General features: G+C 45.0%; 1 protein-coding gene across 1 annotated transcript; it reads left to right on the plus strand.

Annotated features, from left to right (window-relative positions):
- Nucleotides 1-232: 232 nt before the first annotated feature.
- On the plus strand, nucleotides 233-22,946 carry CDC42EP3 (CDC42 effector protein 3). The gene is made up of 2 exons (XM_065891264.1): nucleotides 233-521; nucleotides 20,951-22,946. Exon 2 carries the CDS (start codon nucleotides 21,187-21,189, stop codon nucleotides 21,949-21,951), a length of 765 nt encoding a protein of 254 aa, XP_065747336.1. The 5' UTR covers nucleotides 233-521; nucleotides 20,951-21,186; the 3' UTR covers nucleotides 21,952-22,946.
- Nucleotides 22,947-23,236: the final 290 nt, after the last annotated feature.

The raw sequence follows: 23,236 nt of genomic DNA on the forward strand, positions 1-23,236 counted from the left end.
CTCGCAGGGCAGCCGCATCCCTGGGGGTGGCGCTGGGGCGGTAACGATGAAAATCCATTGTCCTTTGGGGGCCCGCAGGCCGGGCCGCGGGTGAACCCGGTCCGCCCGCTCCGGGCCGGGGCTCAGGTACAGCGGCTAGAAGGGTCTGCCTGCGGCCCCCGCCCTCCGCCCCGCCCTGACCCGCCCCGCGCGCCGCCGGCCCCGCCCCGCGCCGCCCCGCCCCGCCCTTCGCAGGTTCGGTACGGGAGTACGGCTGCGGAGTGCTCAGTCTAGCTTGCACCTTCTCTCCCGGCCGCGGTCCGAGAGGGCGGGGAGGGCAGCGGTGGGGCCCGAGCTGGGGGAGAGTTCAGAGACCCCGGCCTTGGGCGCCTTCACGCCGTCTCCGAGCGCATAATGCTGTGAGCAGGCGCCGTTCCGGCCGACCCGGCTGGATCTGCGCGTGGCGGGCAGGGACTGCGTGCGCCTTCGGGAACTGCGGCGCCCGGCCCCGGGGTCAGCGGCTGGGATCCTTGGCGCCGCTGGTGAGTTGCTGCCTGCCCACGGCTCCTTCTCTGCGCGTGTGTATGTCCAAACCGGCGGCCGTGGCCGCTTCCGGCGTGCGCGGGGGGCTAGGCTTGGAAATGCACAGGGAGCAGGGATACCTAGGGCATCCCCTTCCAGCTGGTGTCCAACGGATCAAAGGGGACATAAAGCAAACTGGGAGGGGTGCGAGCGGCACGACCAGATCGCAGAGCTCCACCGTTTGTGCCCACCACTTTTCAGGGTGAGGCTGCGCGGCTACACTGCACCCTCCGAGCTATTGACAGCCATTCTGGGCGCGTACTGCATTTTTCCATCTGAGAACAAGCCGCACATGGCTACCGCTCCCCTCCCACCGAGGATTGGCATCAGGGCTGCACAGGGTGCACGGTGCAGATCTGAGGTGGCAATACCCGCTGGGTGCCCTCTCCTCACTTGACGAGGGGCACTGTGCCTGGGGCTCCAACCTGCAGATCTGGCAGTCGATTTTTTTTTTTTTTTTGTACGGTGGTTTCTGAACAACTGAAGTGTTTTCAATATTTTTTTCCCCTTTCTCCTTGAAACTAACTGTCTTGACAGGTATCGGACATGTAAGGACGAATGGATCTGGCCATTTTTTCGTTATGGATTATTATACTCCATCCCCCTCTCGACTTCGGGAGGCATGTGTTTCATCTTATAAATAGAAAGTAGCATATTTTTTGGCAGGACCTCCTTTATACTGTACAGTCTGAGAGGTCAGTTTAAAAATAAATATGCACTTGAATGTTACATTACCGAGAGCCAGGCTGTGGCTGGGACAAGCTGCGTGGACAGCAGCATCAAAGCCGGGAGCGCAGCTGTGTTGAAAGGAGTAAAAGCCCCAGAGTGCAGCCCAAGCTGACAGTCAAGTAATTACATTTTGTTTAAAAAAAAAAAAAAGTGAGTGAATTAAAATGAGGGCGGGAATAGGAATGTCAGAAGGGTATTGCAACATGAATCTTTCCAGACCTGGTGTATTTGGGGGAGTCGCCGCTGATGCATGCTAGGTGGTGGGGTGGGAGGTGCTGGGTAAGGGGAGGGAATTTATGAGTGTGTTAGGGAGACAAAGGTTTCCTCCCCACCCCCCAGATCTTAGGCTTCACAGTAGCATCCTAGAGTTTCTTGGGGGCGCTGCCTTTAAAAAAGAACACAAATCTGGAGAGCAGCAGATTTGAATAGGAAAGCCTTTCTTGGGGACTTCCCAGGGAAGCACGGGGAGACAAAAGGCTCACCTAGAAGCCCTGATGATGCCCCAGGGGTATCCCTAAGGCAATTTAAAAGACTCCTATAACCTTCTAACTTCGAAAAGATCTTTCATCTAACGACCAAGGAAATGCAGCTTCTTTTCTGGACAGTTCCAGAGATTCTCTTTTTGATACCAGCTAAGATCTGTTATGAGCTCTTGTGACAGTTAAGAATAAGCTACACGGGTATGTTTTCAGATTAGGCTGAAACACTCAGAGATAAGTTAGGGCAGTTGTGAAATGTCTGGCATTGTGTCATGTGAAATTAATGATAAAGACTAATAGTCAAAGAACCAAGGAATGGTTGAGAGTTCTTCATTAAGTCTCTTAAAGAATGTAGGTTTCCCAACAGGCATCACTCATTGAATAAAACACTCAGTACCAGCCTCTGGGCTCACAGATAAGAACATTAGAGGAGAAATTTGGAAGCCTTTCTGGATCCATGGCAGTTCCTGTTTTCCAGTGGTTATCATCTGCAAGAGATTTACATTATGAATTCCATGATTGGAACATGGTGCTATGACTGTGGCAGCAGCTACAGACATGAAATAAGATGAGCTCCCCCCTCCCTTAAGATCTGAGCAGTGAAATTCTGTTTTGTATCTCAGTGGAACATGTAAAGACAGCCAGAGTAATAAGTGTTGCACATTTTTTTGCTTTTTATTGTAAATTTAAACGTGGTGCAATATGAATAAATACAATGCCATAAAAATCATTGCAGAACTGTTCACACGAGCTGGTTTGTCCTACCTGCTGTCCAACTTTTCCTTTAAAGTGGTGTTTTATGTCCAACATGTTCACAAAAGCTGCCCTTTTTCCCTTCTAAAATTCGTGGTGTTCAACAGCATTGGGGATAAAGTTGTTTTAACCTACATCACCAACAGACTTTTACCAGGCCATAAATTTTTCACAAGCTCTTTGCCCAGTAGCCATAACATTTATCCAGAGAGTGGACTTCCAATTCATAACCTGAAAAACCTCTAGGAAGACTGCTCTGATTTTTTTTTTAATTATGAAAATTCTTGCTTTCAGTCTGATTTTATTTAAGCTGGGCCTAATTTTCTTTCTAACTAGAATCCTGTGTACCTGTTTATTCACTGATGGAATAAAAACTTAAATCTATTTTTTTTTTTTTTTTTTGGCGGTACGCGGGCCTCTCACTATTGTGGCCTCTCCCGTTGCGGAGCACAGGTTCCGGACGCGCAGGCTCAGCGGCCATGGCCCACGGGCCCAGCCGCTTCGCGGCATGTGGGATCTTCCAGACCAGGGCACAAACCCGTGTCCCCTGCATTGGCAGGTGGACTCTCAACCACTGCGCCACCAGGGAAGCCCCAAAATCTGTTTTTTAAATGCAGTATGTTTGCCAGAGAGCAAGGACAGTATAGTCATTTGAAACTACTAGATTAAGCCAGCCACAAAATCTTTACCAAGCACGGAAGCCAAAGAATTCTCCTAATATATCCCACCGTTCCATGAATTTGTATGTCAAAGGTACTTCCTACATGGAGCCTGCCCTAAGTGCCAAGCCCCGTTCTTAGCCCTTTACCTTGAGTAACTCATTTATTTCTAATAATCACTCTATGAGGAAGGCACTGTTAATATCCCCATTTTACAGGTGTGGAAAGACCTCTTACATAATTTGCCCCAAATTACACAGTAAGGAACATACCTAAACATGCATATGCAGTTTAGCAACCCAGCATGTGCATGAATGATTGGCTAATTTTCCACAAAGATCAGCATCTTCTGCTTAAGGAGATGGGGAAAAAACCCTGAAGTTAAGAGCCTCTGAGGCAGGCTGTCTGGGTTCATATCTTGGTCCTGGCACTTAATACTTGTGTGACTTGGGGCAAATTACTTAGCCTGTGTACCTCAGTTTATCAGTTACAAAATGAGGATAATATTACTCTGAGGATTAAATGAGTTAAAAAAGAACACACTCAGAACAGGCCAGATCCAGAGTAGACCCAATAAAAAGTTGATGCTTTCGTTATTGCTTTTGTTGTTTCCCTAGGTGCTTAATACTTGTTGTCTCATTTAATATTCACAACTGCTCTTTGAGGTAGATAGTATTGTTCTTATTTTCCAGATGAGAACACAGGCTCAGAAAGGTTTAGTAACTTGGCCATGGTCACACAGCTAAGTAAGTAGCAGAATCAGGTTTGAACTCAAGTCTGTTTGACCTTATGCTAAATAAATACCCCACCCTCACCAACAGGGAGGAAGGCCAGGGAAGCTATTATATCAGACTCTTAAGGGTTTTTGGCCTCTGACAGAGAACTCGTTTCGCAGTACACTGCATCTCACAGTACCACTGCCCAAAGGAAGATGACAGTAATTGCCAGCCTTTGGGAATACCATGTGAATTATTTTATTTACTGAAGATAGTTCAACTCACAAGTATGGCCAGTGGTCATCTGCGGTGGATCCAGCATCAAACTGCTAGCGGTAACCCGAGCAGTTTAATTTATACCATAAACAAACAGATTTACTAGGAATATCAGGACCCAAACATGAAGTGGAGTTTAGTGTGTGGAACACATCCTTACTTTGAAGTTCTAGAGGTCAGGGGGTTGCAGGGTCCAGTAACTGATCTGGATAGTCACCTCCTTGAGACTGGTGACCACATCCATGGTGCCTGGCCCTGCAGTCCCTGGCACTCGTGATGTTGCCCCAAGAGGAGCTAAAGCAAGATGCAGGAACCACGAGCAAGGTGTGCAGGAAGGTTCTGTCCTTGGCAAAACTCGGGCCTCATTACAGTTCTAAGTTCTGTACATGCCCCAGACCCTGCCAGATAACCTTCTGGTGTGAAAGACAGAGCAAGAGGGCCTTTGAAACCTAGAGGGGTGCCCTGGATAACCCAAGGGGCCTGCCTGGCCTCCACTGCTTTTGATACTGTGGGTTTGTGATGAGCTGTGGGAGGCTGCTCAGATTGAAGTAGGGGTTCTGGAAGGGATGTCTTGGCTTGAAATAACCCAAGTTGTCTCAAAACCGAGGGCAACAGCGTTAGGACTGTTCACCTCCATTTGGAATCTCCCCTTTTCCTGCCCCCATCCTTTCAAGGTTACAAACCAAAACAGCATCCCACAAACCAGAATAAATAATATCAGTAGCCAAATAGTTCTACAGCAACAGTCAGGTATGTTCTTTCCTTTAGAAAAAGATGCCTTCCTTGGCCTTATTGTACTTCTTGAGTGCCCGGGTTCACCCAGTCTCATAGTGATGACTGAGTTTGACAGTACCTCTGGTAGAAGAGCAGTTTTTTAAATTAAAGCATACAGTTTTATAATACAAATCATATTGATATTAGAAAGTTTGCTATTTCTGAATAGCCAAGAAAACTGATGAGTTTAAGGGCTGATGAGTTCAAATTAGTATTTTCTTGATCAAGTCATGAATTAATAGTAGAATGCTTGAACCTCAAATTAAAAATTTTTTAAAACCTGGATTTTCAGTGGTTTGGGTTTTATTTGCATATTTGAGAAAGTCATCATTAACCTTCTAGCCTTTGATTCTTTGTTAGAGTGTTACAGAGATCACACACCTGCAGTTAGCTAATACAGCACCACCTCATGTGAACTCTGAGACAGGAATAGCATCAGAAGAGGATTCTTTGGGAAACCAGTCTGATGAAGGTCCCTCCCTGCAGGACTTTTCAGAGCATTGAATGTCGCTGGTACAGTGAATCTCCACACCGAGATAGTGTCTATCAAATCATTTTGCCCACAGAGCAGCTGCCAGGACTAGTCTAGCAAGAAACACTTTGGGAACCATCAAGCCAGAGGCAGACACCACCCGTTGTAGCCTGCCCTACAGAGCTGAAGGAACTCAAGAACCTTTTAGAGAACTGCAGGGTGTACAGGGCCAGAGACACAGGAACGCACTAGAAGATGCTAGCAAACACCCCGCCATTCTATTTGATAAAACTCATGCAGAATTAAGTGGAGACAATCACAGAGGGACTGTAGATCAGAAAACATAGGTTCTGGTCTTAGCTCTGACCCAGGTTGTGGAACTGTGACCTCTCGGGGTCTTATTCTCATCTCTAAGATGAAGGTTTTGGTTCTAGATGATTTCAGATCATCTCTAGCTCTAGAATCCAGTGAGCCAGGATCAGTGACACCTATTAGCATAGCAGTCTTACTACTATACTAATATGTAAAACCCTGCGTTAAAAAACAGACCTAGTGCAAATCTGGGCAGGGCAGTCCAAGCCAACATGGAGGGCAGAGAACTTCAAAGTCAGGCCTCTATTTAGACAGCTTACACATTTGGGAATCCGTCATGTTCTGGTGACAACTTGAAGGTCATATTTGTAGACGCATCATGCCAATGATAGATGACTGTGTGTTTAGTTGAAAAAGACCCGTTCTGTTCAAATCCATTATAATCATTTAGGCTACACACAACTTTTTAAACAAGCAAAGTCATTTTTAGGTAAAATGTGGCTTTGCCATTTCAGAATATATGTGAATTCTTTCCCTTTTTATTTAATTTTTAAACTTTTTATTTTGGCCAAGGAGCAGTTCAGACACGTAACATTGATTTTTAACACAGCAGGAGACGGGGGTAAGCCCTTGACTGGCCAGCTATGTCACAAGGTGAATCCTTGCCCATCTCTGGGTAAGTTCAGTCTGGGAAGATGTGCAAGGGGAAGGATGGGGGTGCAGAAGAAGCTGGTAGAAGTTCTCCAAGCTCTCTCCTGGCTCTAAACAGCTGTGATTCTGTTTTTTTGTGTTTGGTTTTTCCTTGTATCTGAGGCATTTTCCATAGTGTCTTGTACCTTCTCCTATTTTAACACTGATTGTGTTTAAATGATCATTTGTTGACCCTTGTGGCTGCCTAGACTACTGGCTCTTTTGAGAGTAGGGACTGAACCTAGTTTAGCTTGGCATTCATCTTTTTTACAATAGGACTTAATGAAAAAATGGACAATCTAGTCCTACCTGTGTTATCTTCTCTTAGCATTGTTAAGCCAGAAATCCTTTTCAGTTACCCAAGCTTAAGTCTGACCATAGTAAAATTATTCCTTCCCAGGCTACCAAATGTTCAAATTCAAAAGGAGGTTCCTCCAATCCTTTGGTTTTGGTGATAATGATCATCCAAGGTACTCTGAAAATCAGGCCACCACCAGAACTTCCTCAAAGTCTTCTCGGCCGGGCTGTTCCAACCTCCACTGAAGCTTTCTCCTGCCCAGGTGTGACTGTGGTGGCTCGGTACCATGTGTCCGCTTACAGCACAGACTGGGCAGTCCCGGTGCTGGAAGGATGAGCGTTGTTGTTTCCTAATGTTCACCTAGACCTCTCAGCCATGCCTGCATGAGCCACTCATCATTGGTGTGCTTACTGATCATCTGTCTCCATGCTGGGACGTAGGCTCTGTGAGCACATCATTGCTGTAGCCTCGGTTCCTAGAATAGTGCCTGGCACTCAGTAGGTCCTTATTAGATGCTTGTTGTTGAATGGACATTGTGGAAGGTGAATGACTAGCCAGGGACTGGATGAAGTCATATGGAAGGCTCTCTCCAAAGCCTGCTGCTCGCTGAATGAATCAGCTCAAGCCACATGTCCCACTGTGCACGGCATTGCACCAAACTGGAAACTCTTTTCCTGCTCTCAGATGACTTCAGAGTGAAATGTTTTCCAAACTAATGTTGATTTTTGGCCTTACATAAGTTTTGGTAGAAGTTTACGCTCGTGGGTGGATTTTGTTCTGTATTCCTCTTAAGCCCTTAAGCTGTGGGCTCACCTGACAGGGCAGGTAGTGCCACTGCCGACATATCTCAGGGGCAGTATGGGGAGTAAAACAGTGACTTCTTCCCAATTCCATTTTTTTCGCAGAATGAGGAATTATACAGTTGGCTGTCTGTATCCGTGGGTTCTGCATCTGCAGACGCAGCCAACAGCAGATCAGAAACATTGGGGGGAAATAAAAGTTCCAAAAGCAAACCTGAATTTGCTGTACACTAGCTTTGTATGTGTCGTCTCCTGCTAAGAAGACACCGTTACTATCCCCACTTTACAGATGAGCAAGCTGAGGCTCTCAGAGAAAGTCACTGGCATTGCTTTGTACCCTTAATATCAGGAAAATGAGAAAAGATAATGAAAATTTTATAAACCAGTAAAAAGTCTTTTTATTCTAAGGATAGTCTTAACTTCACTAAAAAGCATTGTTTTTTTCTTAAAATTCCCTAGAAGCTAGAACTCTAACATCCGTTTTCTTTATTAAGTATAAATAAATCTCAAACACAAATCTATGATCCTATTACCTGTCTGTGTGTACATGAAGCTTACATGCACATACCGGGGGCTGCTACTTGAAATGAGGAACACAGACTAGCGGGTATCTCCCCAAACTCCTCTCCCAGTGCAGGAATGCTCTCCCTCCCCTCTGGAATTCCTACCACAGTCTCAGGCTCAGCTGGAAAACCTCCTTTGATGGGCCTTTCCCATTCTTTAAGCTGATTAACTCAAGTTGGTTAGACTTCTTCCCATCCAGCCCCACCTGGCCTCTCCTTGAACCTTAATCACACACCTAATTCTTTTCTTGGAATGGTACTGATTCCCTCTCACCTGACAGCTCACCAAATATTTAAAGAAAATAACTGTATGCCCTTAAATTTTTCTTCATCTGACCAATCATTGGCTGTAATTTTCCTAATTCAAAGGAGTCCCATTTGTTCTCAAGGCTGGAGGAATTGCCCTTGCAGATAAAGGATACATGTACATGTAAAGAAGTTAGCTCCGTGTCCTGTTGACAGAATTATTCTCTAATTAAGCTGGAGGTAAGAATTCCAGTTGTTCACAGGGCAGACACAAATCATTTTAGCCCCATCTGCAATCATATATTGGTGACTGCCAGAGACATTTTAAGGAGAAAATGGATATGGTTATTTTGGCAATTAGAATGGTTCCCCTCCTTAGCACTGTATTTCAGTAGATGTTCTGCTTTTTCATTTGGGATAAAGATGCTTTGTGCTTGCATAGCACTCTATGAAGATTTTCACACTCAGCTCTTATAATCACCTGAGAGATAGACGGGTTTGGGGTGATTATCCCATTTACACAGGAGGTAACTGGCCCCCATATGGTCTGGAGTTGTAAAAGAATCCTATAGGGCTGGCTCAATGTTTCACCCAGTTCTTTCCTCCCCTAAGGCCTAGAATAGCAGTGAGAGCTCTATCTACTGTTTTGCTTGCCCATGTGTTCATTCATTTAATAGGTGGTGTTTTTTTTTTTTTAAGTACTTGATCTGTGCTAGCTATACACTGATATTAAAACAATCTTTTTCTGTAGAATGTTCATTATACAGTTTCTTGCAGGTTCCCTTGTATATCTTGGGCTAAATAATCCAAGTTTCCCCTTAATCCATTTCCTTTTGAAAGGAGAGGTCAGGAGAGCAAGCTCATTGTTTCTCCTGGGCCTCATTCTTTAAGATTGGCTTAAATGTAACTAGTAAGTCTGCATTCCGGGAAATGTATTGTCAGATCTTTCTAGAGTCTTGCCTGTCTCTCTAAGACTCTATTTGCACATGGCAGTCATGGATGGAAGTCTTTTCCCTTTGAAATAGCATGTCAACAAATATTTTTTGCCTTAATCTCAACAATCTATATGAGTCTGTAGAATTACTGTGGCTCACATTGATAAGCTGTTAAATTCTTACCCTGCACGGATAGAGAAAGGAAAAGAAAGAAACCCTTTGCCACAAGAAAATAGATGACAGCTCCTTGCTACATGATTTTTAAAATTTATTTTCCTGTAGGAGTCACAGAAAGACTCAGATTGCATTTTCAGCAGGGCAGGCAGGGTTGAAGAGGAAAGATGTCAAGGCAATCTCAAACTTTCTCATTTGTTCATTTAACAAACATTTGTTCAGTACCAGCCATGAATTAAATATAGTCTGTCCCCAAGAGAAGGCAGCCTAGTGGAGCAGACATTAGTAATTGCAGTATAGTGTGAGAGTTGGTGGGTTTGAGGTATAAAAGGGTAGTATAGGCCTTGAGGACTGGCTGGACATGTAGCTGCAGGGTTGGGCGAGACCCTGATTGCTAAAGTGGGCCTCACAGGCTATCTTATCTCCAGGCTGTAAGGGTGGGCCTGCCACTCAAGGTTAAGGGAGCATTCTAGATGGTGCATTCTGATAGAGACTGAAACATAAAGTGGAAGATGAGGTTGAAGGCAAGGAGACAGGTGGGAAGGCAAATGCCCTTGTGCAAGAGATCGTGAAAGCTACAAGTGAGGCTGAGGCATGAGGCAGTAGGATGGACAAGAGGAGACAAGTAATAGGACTTGATGTGGAGAATGAGGCAGGGCGAGGAGTCGGGGATGACAGCTGGGTTTTGGATTTGGGTGACTTCCTGCCATTTACCGAGAGGGAAAAGTACAGGAGGCCTACGCTGAGGGCTGGCAAGAGGAGGAAAGATGGCAAATTCCATCAGGGGTAAGCTGAACGGGAAGTACCTGAAGGAAGCAACAGAGAAAGGTATGAAAGACTAGGGGAGAAAAGTCCAGTGCTTCTTTCTGTGAAGGACCAGTGTTTTTTAGTGTTTTGTTTCTTTGTTTCAATTTCCAATGGATTGTATAGGATACCCGGCACAATGAGTAGCTGCTTGGACCACACCCAGTTTCCACTCAGACCTGATCATACACAGCTCCCAGACTTGCCAAGAGTCTGACCAATAAGAAAAATCCACAGATCCGCATGCTTTATTATGTCATAAAGTTTCTAGAAGCTTACTTTCAATTTCTTTCCTTATCTCATCGTGGACTGACCTAGTCCATAGATCCACTTTGAGTAGCACTGGTCTAGACTAAGGTATGTACGGGCTGAAGACACAGATTTGGAAGTTAGCATTAGAGGTAGTTGAGGCCAAGGACAGGGGTGTGATTGCTGGAAGACTGTTGAGGGCTGGGCCATGGACAACCACCATCCAACCCCGTGAAAATGCCAACGTCTAAGGCAGAGGTTCAAACTTTTCCCATAAAGCGTCAGTTTAGTGTTTTAGGTTTCGATGGCCACATACAGCCTATCACAGCGACTCAACTCTGACCTTGTCATTTGAAAGCAGCTCTACCAGTTTCCAGCCCTCAGCACTACAGGGAACGGGGCCCGGAAAATTCTTTGTTGTGGGGGCAGTGTCCTGTGCGTCATAGAATGTTCATTTAGCCGTGCCTCTGACCTCTACTAGATGCCAGTAGATGCCACCACCCCCAGTCATGAGAATCAAAAATATGTCTAGACATTGCCAAATGTCACCTGCGGGGGTGGGGGTGGGGGGAATGGGACAGAATCACCCTCAGTTGAGAACTACTGAGCTGAAGGTAGTACATTAAAAAATGAGCACTGGTGTGTTCCAATAAAACTTTATTTACAAAAACAGACAACAGGGTTGGATTTGACCCACCTACCATAATTTGCAGACCCTTGATCTAAGGGATGGGCATAGGGAAAACTAAAAGGGCTTATTCAATAAAATTTAAGGGCCTCTTGTGTTTGCAGCCTAAGAGGAGGCTCTGTAAGTGATCCAGCATAAAGAAGAGACTGTTAACAACAGCGGCTCCTTTTTTATAGCACCTTTGCCTACCTTATTCTTATTGAGCTTACTACCTACCAGAAGATATCAGACCCAAAATCACAAAAGAACAGGAAAGAAAACAAATATAAGCTCTTTAGGAGCCCTAAGAAAACCTCCAAGCAAGGCAGTAATGAGCCTGGATTGCGTGAGGTGAGTTTGAGAATTTCTCCAGGAAGGAAGTGACTGAAGCAGGTCTTGGAGGATGTTATGAATAATGGTTGATGGTAAAGAGGTGGGAGGACAATTCACGTAAGGAACACAGGTTTCTTAGTTTCAGAAAGTCAGGAGGGAAGTCACGTGTCAATAGCAAGGGAATGGAGCCATTGTCCCGGCGAAAGCCTTGTGGGTGTACAAGGCGCCCCGATGCATGGCCACGATGCACGTGTTTCCTCTGGGAAAATAATTACCAGCACTTAACGCTTTTTTCTAAGAACAGGATATTTTTTTTTCTCCTTGAGACTCAGGGGCTTTTATTACCTCAGAATTTTAATCTCATGGCTTTTATTTCACATGAAGTCAAATCCCTTTTGAGATTCTTTGACAAGGGCAAAAATACTGAAAATTCCTAGTGAGTTGGAGAGGCTGGTATCTGGGACCATTTTATTCATTCTTAGTTAATGACAAGGTCAGGTTATCATCTCTGCCTCTCACTGATGTTGAGATCATAGTGTATCATTTCCTCTTGGTGCTGTCAGACTTCAGGACAGATAGCCTGGAATAGACACTCCCATTCTCAACCCACTTCCACAGCAGTCGTCACGTTAGTTATCAAATCAGCAGTGGTTAAAAGCACAGACTGTGGAGTCCAGCCATAGCTGAAATCCTGGCTCCTCCATGTTTATAACACAGTGGGGTTTGCCGTGGAAGTAGGTAGAGAATGCACTGGCCACTGCCAGGTTCCAAACATACCCAGTGTTGGTGTGATGCAGAGGAGCCCCTGCAACGAGTGTGGACGATTGTCAAGGGCCCTAGCAGGATGGGAGGATGGCATGGAAATCCCTATCTGTCCCTTCATCCTGTTAGGGAAGGAAGAGTAGTCAAGAGACCTAAATTAGATGTGCTCTGAAGACAAAGGACGAAGAACACTATACCATATGTAGTATGAGTCAAGTGACCATAGTCTGAATTTCTGGACACCTGTCAAACCTGTTTGGATCACTTGATATTCCTATTGCCATAGTTGGAGTTTTCATAGAATAGTTACTGACTTAAATATTAGGGGTTTTTTTCTTTTTATTTTTTTGGTGAGCAGCTAAGCAACTTTACAAGTTATCTGATTTGAGCTGAGTTTTCAGATTTGAGCCAATTCCCAGCTGAATGTTGCTGACAACTTCAGGGTGAGATTCTCATCCTGTATTGATATTGTCCTTGCAGCTTCACAAACCAGGTCAGATCCATTAGTTCTAGAAGCATGGGAGCAGTTCACAGGAATGGTCTTATTTGATTCATATCCACCAGCTAGCACCTCTGCCTTGGTCCTTCTGCCCAGCCCTGAGGCTGAATCCCTTGTAAAACTTGTCATGGTAAATGAGCCAGGCCCTTCTCCTGCCTCGTTATAACTGCCAGGGCTCCACATCCGTCTTGAGTCCTCCTCAATAACTCATTTTAATAGGGAGAAAGGTTGAAATGGCCTCTCTTCAAAAGTGCAGGGTTGGTACTTTGAGGTGGATGCTCTGTCTTCCAATTTTGCTTCTAAAAACCCTTTCAAACAGTACAATTAGATCCTATAAATGTGAGAAGTGTATGCACATTAGCAGTGAGTCTCCCATATGGTATTTGTGGGTCTCTATATAATCAGGGTTGTAAAAGAAAAATAAATACAAGCTGTAGCTGAATCATAAACGAGAAGTCCCTTTATAAATAATTGCGGGTTGAGATGTAGCATAGACTTTGAGTGGGTCTATAAAATAGTCCGCTCAGTCTGGCTATAAGTTCATTTGCATGACAGCCAGGCGGCTGGGAACTAAGCTAATGGCGTTTTATAGGCTTGCAGCATATAGCTATGTCCTCAGTTCAGATAATATGGGGAGAGGATAAGAATCTAAAAATAGAAAAGGCATCTTTTTATCTTCTCGTGGGTGGAGTAAAACAGACTAAAAATATGAAAAGCATCCCTTCAGGATGCCATTTACCAGGGTATTCTCTGGTTACATTTATTTCTGTCTTAGATTTTCATGTAAGTTCAATGTTGAATCTCTAGTAGTATGATTTTTTTTTTCTCCTTGAATTTTAAAATACTTTGATCCAGAGACACACTCCTACAGAGGTTTGCAAAAGGACTGACATGAGTGCCCTCATCGTCATAATATTTTAGTATTTCTGATACAGAAGGTTGTCTGGTCATCCCTATATTAGTAATAACTGCTGTCTTCAAATGGAAAGTCTTCTAGGAAAAGTCTGAGTGTTTTTTATGGGTGAGTGTGATGTGGAGCCATAAGGAAATGAGCAGTGATAGTTTTCTCCTGTGGGAGACTCAAAATGAATAGGGACGAGACCCCACCCACTGTGCACATCTCAGATGCTCAGGGGCAAGGCCGCTGCCCGGTGACATCCTCCGTGCATGCCCGGTACACTTCCCCGTTCCCACAGCAACCCATTCCATCTTGCCAGAACCCTGGGTTCTCCCTTAGAGGATCCAAAAGCTGTTTCCCTGTAGCTTCTGCTTTTGTAGCCCTAGGGCCTCTCATACTGAACAAGTTAAACCCTTTTCCACTGCAGTTCAGTGAATCCTTCAGATCCCTGAAGATTCATTTTCCCTCAGTATTTGAGTTTTCTTTAAGCTGCTCCGCCTCACCTTCTCATGTGTCCTGACGGAGTCCCTTTGTCTCCCTGTTGGACTCCTGGGAACCTGTAGGAACATGTTCCAGGTCACCTTTATCCCTTTAAAGTGTGAAGCCCAGGGTGAAATACACTTTTCCAGGGCTCATCGCAGTGGAATTGTCTCCCCTATGTTGGCAACGGAGAGCAATACCCCAGAGATGGTTGTGGGTGTAAGGGGTGGCGGGTTCTTGGCCATGCCACCATCCTTCCCTGGGACTGTTGCCTCAGGCACAAAGGAGGAATAACCAAGTAATTTTGCTTGGGGCCCAGATGGTGCAGCGGTGCTGCATCTGGGTGCTAGGAAGAAGGGCATGCTGATTCAACACTGAGACAAAGCGAAAAGTGATACGAAGTTAGGGGGTCTCGGAAGGATGTGACAACTAAGCAAGAAAGGGGAAGTCCAGTGCAGACTCACTTCCTGCAAGCTGAAGAAAGGAAAAGGCCCACAGGTCCCCCAGGACAGCCACACGCACACATGCCTCCCCCCCACCTGCCCTGTTTTTATGCATGCGTGTTTTAGATTAACATTGCAACCTATTGTACAGGATGCAAGAACTTTTTTATCCTCTCTGTCCCCTAAGAATTAATCTAAAAACAATTAGTAGACAAACCAAACATTCCTTTCTTAAAATAAATGGAATTTTTAAAAATCTCAACCCCTTTGTTCTTTTCAGAGCCCTGTGAGTTGCCAGTACTGTCAACTCTGGTCATCCAGGGACTGATTTTTGAGTGTGTGACTTTTTCATAACCCTTTGCTTTTTTCCCCCACCTCCTGGCTGCTGCCCTGTTTTGGTCTTTTCAGCATCATTCTCTTTACCAAAAGGATGATAAGGAAATGAAGGGAAGGGTGGCCACTTCAGTTGTTTTCTTCATTGAATTATTATTTCTGTGTTGATTTCTCTTGTTAACACTGTCACTTATGCTTAAATCAGTCACATGTAAGAAACTGGAATTGTCTGGCCTGGTACAGGAATGACCACCTGACACTGACTTTCTTATCAAAACCATGCCTTCAACTTCCTCCTGAGTCCTTTTGTGTCTTGGAACCCTTGAGCTTCTCACAAGTTCCTGTGAGTGGGGGTCTGTGCCTTTGCAGCTGGACTTCTCGCCCACACATCTGCCGGACATCCTCTCTAACCTTGATAGACGGTGACAGGCGACTGACTGGGGAGTTGAACCCTTTTGTTGGTCAATCTCTCCTCTCCAGTGCCCAGGAGCTAGAACCTTTGTTTTCAGAGGAATCTATAATTTCCAAGATGAATATTACCTCAAATGTCATCTAAGCCGGGGAAGAGGAGCAAACAGTGATCTAAGAACTTCTGGAGAACGGGATCAGCAATCTTGGAGAGTTCAGATTTCAGGGTCAAGGGCAGGGTTTTGAGAAAGGTCTACACATAGGATGGTTTCTTTTTCTCTTTTTCTTTCTTTCCTTTCTCCCTCCAGTCCTTCATCCCTTCCTCCCTTTCTTCCTTCCTCTCTTTCCAAGACAGTGGGAGTGGAGGAATGATGGCAATGTAGGAAAGCTGGAGAGCAGGACAGTCCCAAGTGTGGAGAGCCGTTGATGGTGGTAGAGTCCTGACCGATACGCAAAGGCTGGAAATGCTCTTCATTTGGATCATGGAACACCCAGGAGGGCTGGCTCTCCAGTTCTAGTCAGGCCTGTAAGCCCTTTTGGTTGGCTCACCTCCTCCTGGGTGTCCACCTGACTCAGGCTCTCCCTCTGATTCATCCCTTGCTCTGTCTGCTACCACGTGGGTCAGCCACCAGCAGCCTCCAGGAGCCCAAGTCTCCTTTTCAGAAAATGGTGAGGAGGGACGGGATTTCGTGTTGTGGCCTTTAGGACCATTCCATCATAAAATGCTGCTCATCTGCAGCACCACCATCTCTCAGAGAAGGAGCTATACCCCTGAGCCCCAGTACCTCCACCTGCCTGTGCTTCCCTCCACATGGGTACCCTGCCACCCACATTTTCCCCAGCATCCTGGGTCTCTTCCCTCTTCTCATTTCCTTCTGACGAAAAACCTCTTCTGAGACCTTTTCCATCCTACAATTACAGGCTAGTGGAGCCTCTGGTGAAGGCCTGATCACCACAGAAAGGAATGATCTGTCCCTTTGACAAGCTCAGGTGAGATGAGGCTCAGCCCTCTCGTGAGGCCTTCTGCCTTAAGATTTTGGCTTTTGAACCCACTTTCCCATAATATTTTTTGCATTATGATCAGTGACTCATGGGTTCAGTAGACTTTTTAGGACCTACGTATAAAATTGTCTCTGCAGGAAAGTGCAATCTGAGCCTGAAACAACCCTCGTACTTATTTTTTTTTAATAGCTAATTCATGCACGTAGTTCAGAAATCCAAAATCATGAAAGGATGTACAGTGAAAAGTTTCTCTTCCACCCTTAGCCCCTTCCATCTACTTCCTCTCCCCGTGGGCACCTCACCATTATTTCCTGTGTATGCTTCCAGAGAAAGCTTATCTACATACAAGCCAGTATAGATGTTATCTACACACTTTTGCACTTCTCTTTTTTTTCCTTTGAAGATATATGTCTTTGAAGTTCTTTCTATATCAGCATATAAAGAGCTGCTTCATCCTTTTCTAGGCCTGTGTAATATTCATTTGTACAGATGCACCTTAATTTGTATAAACAGTCCTCTAAAGGTGGACAGTTAGGTTGTTTCCTTTTTTTTTTTTTGGCTGCACCACGTAGCTTGTGGAATCTTAGTTCCCTGACGAGGGATTGAACCCGGGCCCCCAGCAGTGAAAGCTCCACGTCCTAACCACTGGACTACCAGGGAATTCTCAGTTGTTTCCAACTCTTGGCTGTTATAAACTATGCTGGACTGACAACACTGTATATATATTATTTCCTTATTTCCCATATACGTAAATTGGATAAATCTCTGTTAAGTGGAATTCTGGGGCCTAAGGAATGTGATTTGTAGTTTTCATAGATACTGCATTCCACTGAGGTTAGACCTGTGCATGCTTCCCCACCCTTATCAGCCCATCGTGTTATCACATATTTGTATCTTAAAGAGGCTTTGGAAAGAACCCCCTTCATCATTTGGGAGCTGACTGACTTCCCAGGGAGTGTGCTCCTTAAATGGCAAGACCCCAATGTCTGGAGCCCATGCCCAGCCACTTGGCTTAGTGCCTAGTAGCCGTGCGGCCTTGGCAAAGCCTGTGCCTCGATGCTTCGTCAGTAAAATGGGGGTGTTAACATGGGTTCTTGTGAGTGAGCTAGAACACACCGAAGGTTGGAACAGTGCCTAGCACATAGAGGCGTTCTCAATAAACATTTCTTGTCATATGACACGTTGGTGGTTCCCAGGAGATGCACACATACCCTCTCCAGGACCAGGCACTTTGTTCCCAGTGAAGAAACCACCCTGCAGTTTCCTGCTTTAGCAACAGCATAGAAGTTGTTGAGCAGTCAGCCTGGGGCATGGCTGTCCACTGACTGATAAGCCAAGGAGCCCAGAACATTCAGAAAGCAGAAAGGAGGGGAGGAAGCAGTCAGGGTATTGGATTGTCTCTCCCAGGATCAAGCATGGTTGCCCCTGAGCTGGAGGAGGAAAGATAACAGATAAGATGGATGGGTCAGAGCTCTCAGATATTTCCCCAGCACCATATCACAAACATCAACTTGTCTAAAGTTGTAAAACTGACATTTTTGCACCAAATTCCCATTTTTTTTTTTTTTTTTCCTTAAACTTCCAATGAATTGGAGGGCTCTTAGCCCTGGCACACAATAGAAATTCAATACAAATTACTGCTTCCAAAGTCCTAGAAGCCTCCATCCCTGTCATGCAGTAAATACTATGTAAATATTTGTAGAAAGAAAGAAAAATGCCTTTTAAGGTTTCTCCTTTCTTTTCCCACTCCTGAGAATCTACTGCCTGCAGCTTATCTAGCCTCTGCTCACCAACCCTTTTCTTACTTTTTTCTTTGTTTTTTTGTTGCTTGTCTCCCACCTTTGCATCCACTCCACTGACATAAAACCCAGCTTCTACCAGGTTGAGCAAGCCTCTGCCGAGGGGCCTGCAGGGCCCATGGCCATGGCTGTGGCCAGGCAGGGACTGAGGACTGGGCCTTCCAAGTGTAGCAGGCATACCCTCTACCTTTTCTCCTCGCTTTTGCTCCCCAATATCCCCAGTTGCTGTACAGGTAAAGGGTGAATGTGAGTGATCCAGTCAGAGGAGCAGAGAAGCACTCTAGCTGCATCTTCGTGCTATTTTTGTTTTTCTAAAGAATCTGAAATGAATGCCATGCCTTGGTTCTGGCCTTGCATAACCCTGGCTCCACCAGCTGACCACATGCAGCCCTCACATGCCTTGGAGTTGCAGTGGACACACTGTATCTTTCCATGGCAGCTGCCCTCCTGGCCTTGTGCACTGAGGACACAGCTCCAGTGGGCAGCTGTTCTTCGGGGCTGCCCCCCACCTTCTGCAGGCCCAGCGCCCTAGCTGCTTCTGCAGGTGGTCATCATACTGTGCCTAGAGGGGCAGGGGCCCTGGGCTGTTGTGCACTTAGAGGGGAAGGACATTGATGTTTTAGCACGAAGACCCAGGGCTTCCACTTCTGTTACTATTACAAGACCCAAATTAGAGTTAAAACTATGAGAATGTCAGACTCACAAGCATGTCTTCCCATGCTAGGGTTCCCCATCTACTCACTTGGTATCAAGCGTCTCTTTTAGTAACATGGTATCTCTGGGCCTTCCTAATCTGAAGTGGGAAGGCCGACCCACCAGGCACCTCCGGGGAGTGTGTGGTCTTATCTGACAACTTCCAGGGTAGCCTGCACTGGGTGCAAACCCTCATGCCACCTTGGCCTCCTCCCCGTTCCCAGAGCCAGGATAGGGGTGGTCTCTCCAGCTCATCCTTCTCTGCCTCCTCAGGCCTGGGTGCCTGCCACTTCCCAAACAGAGCTACTTGTTACCTGGCTGGAGCAGAGTCCTCACCATCTGCCACAGGCAAATGAATTTAAAACTGTTGCTGAAAGGAAAGAAATATGGGGCAGATGTAGACGGCCTCCAGCTGCTACAAAGCAAATGTGGCTCTCAAGCCACCATCTAACCCAGCCCTCGGAGTATTTACTTATTTATTTGCTCTGCAGCCAGGGGGAGGAGAGCCCAATGCGAGAGGTCACAGCAGAGCCATTTTAGGAATTCCCACAGTGGCGAAGGGTTTAGCTTCTCCATGTCAGCTGATGTGACTGAAGAGTTGGAGGATTATTTTCAAGAGATGAAGAGGTTCTCATCTGTAAAACGAGAGCCCCAAACCTTCTTGTAGCCCATCACTTCTAATTGTGTCATATAGCATGTGCAGGGAGAGTGTGTTAGCTTTCTACGTGGGTAACAAATTACAAACATAGTGGCTTACAGCCCTACCTGTGTTCTGTCTCACAGTGTCTGCAGGTCAGAGGTCCAGGCAGGGCTTAGATGCATAGTCTCATCAGGCTGTAAACTAGGGGTCAGAGTTATGGTCTCATTGGAGGCTCAACTGGGAAAAGATCCACTTCCAGGTTCCCCCAGGTTGCTGGCAGAATTCATTTCCATATGCCCTCTCTCAGTGGCTTACTTTTTCAAAACCAGTAAAGGGAGCCTCCCTCCAGTCCACTAAGACGGAATCTTTTATAATGTAACCTAATCAGGGCTGTGACATCTCATCACCTTGTTTAGAAGCAACTCACAGGTTCTACCCACAAAGGCATTAACACCAGGCGGCCACTTACTTGGAACCCTGCCTACCACAGGGAAAGGATACAAACTTATCAGCAAATGTTTCTAAAGTATTCTCAAGTGAAGACCCAACCTATTATGTATGATCACACTTTTCTCTTTGAAAAAGAAGCAGTTTTGTTCTTTTCCTTCCATTTCAGCATGTCGCCAAATCGTGAATTTTGTTTTTTGCTTTTCACAATCTTATTTTATTTTTATTTTATATTGGAGTATAGTTGATAAACAATGTTGTGTTAGTTTCAGGTGTACAGCAAAGTGATTCAGTTATACATATATATGTATCTATTCTTTTTCAAATTCTTTTCCCATTTAGGTTAAAATCCTGAAATTTCTGACAGCCCCGTTCTCTCTGCCACAACTTGATTCCAGCTCCAACTTCCATAATGGCTTTATGTTACTGAGAAAGGGTGTTCCTTTTTTTTGACTTCCGAATCTCAGTTTTCTCAACTGTAAGAATGCATTCTCACTGAGATTTTGTTGGATACTAGCTTCACTGTCACTTAGTAAATGATATTTCCAGTTCCTTTCCTTATAGGACTTCATTGTATTGCATTTTTATTTATATAAAGAAGTCAATCAAGAACAAAATATTCTTCGTCTTGCTAGTGTGAACGCCAATGCAAGAGAGAAAATATATTTTAAAACAAATTCAGTTGTGTCTAAGGAGCTGAAGTCACTCTGCTCATGTGCTGAGAGCGGTTCTTATAACAGAGGAAAAGGACTAAAATCTCAGACGTATCCAGAAAATTGTGTCCATGACCATGTTTAAAAAGTGCTGATGTCATACGTTTGGGTTTTTTAATCTCTCTTTCTCTCCTTTTCTTTTTTCCCCTGAAGTAAGACTAAGATTAGTGGACCCTTGTTAAGATCAAAGTTTTTATCCTGCTTAATGGAGAGAAACAAAGTTTGGCTTCAGACGGGAACTGGTCCTGCCATTATTTATAGGCTCTTGAAAAAGTGAAAAAGTCAAGCCCAAGTGATCCCTGAAGGGTCAGCTAATTATAACCTGCTTTGGTTTCTCTTCCAGGTTTCTCCATGCTGTGGAAGGGACTGGCGGATGTAACCGGCTCTCCAGAAAGCCCTGCTTGGCTGTAAGTCCAGGAAGGCCTCTTAGACCTCCATCTCGTTTCAGAGCCACTTCTGAGCTACTTGAGAAAAATGATGTGACAGTTCCTATCAAAAAGGATATTGGGAAACATATAACATCTGTGAAGAAAGTCGCCCTTTTCCCCTTTTGCAAAATCGACATCCTCAAACTCCAAAATGCCAGCCAAGACCCCAATTTACCTGAAAGCTGCCAATAACAAGAAAGGAAAGAAATTTAAACTGAGGGACATCTTGTCTCCAGATATGATCAGCCCTCCCCTTGGAGACTTCCGCCACACCATTCACATTGGCAAAGAGGGCCAGCACGATGTCTTTGGAGACATTTCCTTTCTTCAAGGCAACTATGAGCTTCTACCTGGAAACCAGGAGAAAGCGCGCATGGGCCAGTTCCCCGGGCATAACGAGTTCTTACGGGCCAACAGCACCTCCGACTCCATGTTCACAGAAACGCCCTCTCCGGTGCTCAAAAACGCCATCTCCCTCCCAACCATTGGAGGGTCCCAGGCACTCATGTTGCCCTTGTTGTCACCGGTGACATTCAGTTCCAAACAGGAGTCCTTAGGGCCGGGAAAGCTGCCCCGGCTTAGCTGTGAGCCGGTCATGGAGGAGAAGGCTCCGGAGGAAAGCAGCCTGTTGGAGAACGGGACGGTCCACCAGGGGGACGTCTCGTGGGGGTCCAGCGGGTCCGCATCCCAGTCCAGCCAGGGCAGGGGCAGCCACTCCTCCAGCCTCTCCGAACAGTATCCCGACTGGGCGGCCGAGGACATGTTTGACCATTCCGCCCCGTGCGAGCTCGTCAAGGAAAAGACTAAATCAGAGGAGTCCCTCTCTGATCTCACGGGTTCCCTCCTCTCCCTGCAGCTCGATCTTGGGCCCTCATTTCTAGATGAGGTGCTGAATGTCATGGATAAAAATAAGTAACAGGGCACCGCCGGCTCTTTTCATTTGGGGTAAAAGGTATCAAAAAACAGAACAAAACAAAACTAATCACAAAGAGAAGAGCTTCGCCGGCTATACTTGCTGTCATGTGATGGGTTTTCTAAAATAACTTTCCTACAAAATATTTTTTTACCTGGTATGCCCTGTTTGCAAAAACAGTGAAAAAAAACAAACCTGTCCTGGCAAAGAGAGGAAGTGAGTCAGAACCCATTTTCAGCGGGCATTGCTGATGTACAGCTCACATTTTTTGTTTTCAGACACATAAGAAATCTGGCTTGGCCAGGACTGGCACTACTTATGAAGGGCCGTGCCAGTCACATTAAGGACCTTTACAGTACTCTGGCATTTTCTGAGCAAGAGGAAGTCAAAATTTATTTAACACCCACGCCTTTTTTCTAGACTCTTTTCTATATTATATCGTTTGGGCTCACCATAGCAAATTCTTCAGTGTTAAAACTTTTCTCTGTTTTCACATTTGAACAACTTTATGGGTTTCGGGGATTTGCTTGTAGCTCTTATATATCTCTATATATTATATCTATATTGCGAAATTTTGACTGTCAGCTACATGTTGGTAAGACACAAGCAAAGTATTACTGTAACTAAGTTATTTTTAAAGTTAAAATATATTTTTATGTGCCTTTGGCTCTTTATTGCAGAGTCTACATTTTATAGGTACTACATCAAGTATGGTCATTTGACTTTCCATTGGGATTCCATTCTAAGCTGTGTATGTGTATGTTTGGAAAAATGTATTCATACTTAGCTTTTTTTTTTTTTTCTTCATCTGTTATCATACTTTTCACATCAGCCAACAATGGATTGTAAAGTGTAAAGGCACAGGTTACTCACAATGCTTCTGCAGAGACTGTGGGCTACACCACATAATGTTATTTGGAAATATGGGTATTTTAGTACAGTACATACTTGCATTACATAGGTACTTCATACAACACAATAAAGAGTAAATGTTAAAATCAACTTGCTTGGTTATAGTAATAAACAAAAACATAAGACAGTAATTATATTTTCTTCAAGTCCAGGGCTAGAAAAATTGCTTCTGTAAAGTGTACATGAGCCTTTAAAATAAGGTTAAGAGGTGATTTCCACCCACTCAGTAATTCTGATTATTGCCCAAAGGTTTGAGATTCTAAAAATAAGGCCCCTCAATTTTAGGAAAAATGAACATGTGAGATGAGAATTTTTTTTTTTAAGTCAGCACTGATGCCAACTTCTCAAAAACTCATTTCTGTGAATCTCCTCCCAT

Source organism: Phocoena phocoena, chromosome 14 (genome assembly GCF_963924675.1).
Source record: "Phocoena phocoena chromosome 14, mPhoPho1.1, whole genome shotgun sequence".
NCBI lineage: Eukaryota > Metazoa > Chordata > Mammalia > Artiodactyla > Phocoenidae > Phocoena > Phocoena phocoena.

Bases quoted from the DNA above. Each gene is read 5' to 3' on its own strand.
- CDC42EP3 (XM_065891264.1), top strand. From the start codon at position 21,187: ATGCCAGCCAAGACCCCAATTTACCTGAAAGCTGCCAATAACAAGAAA.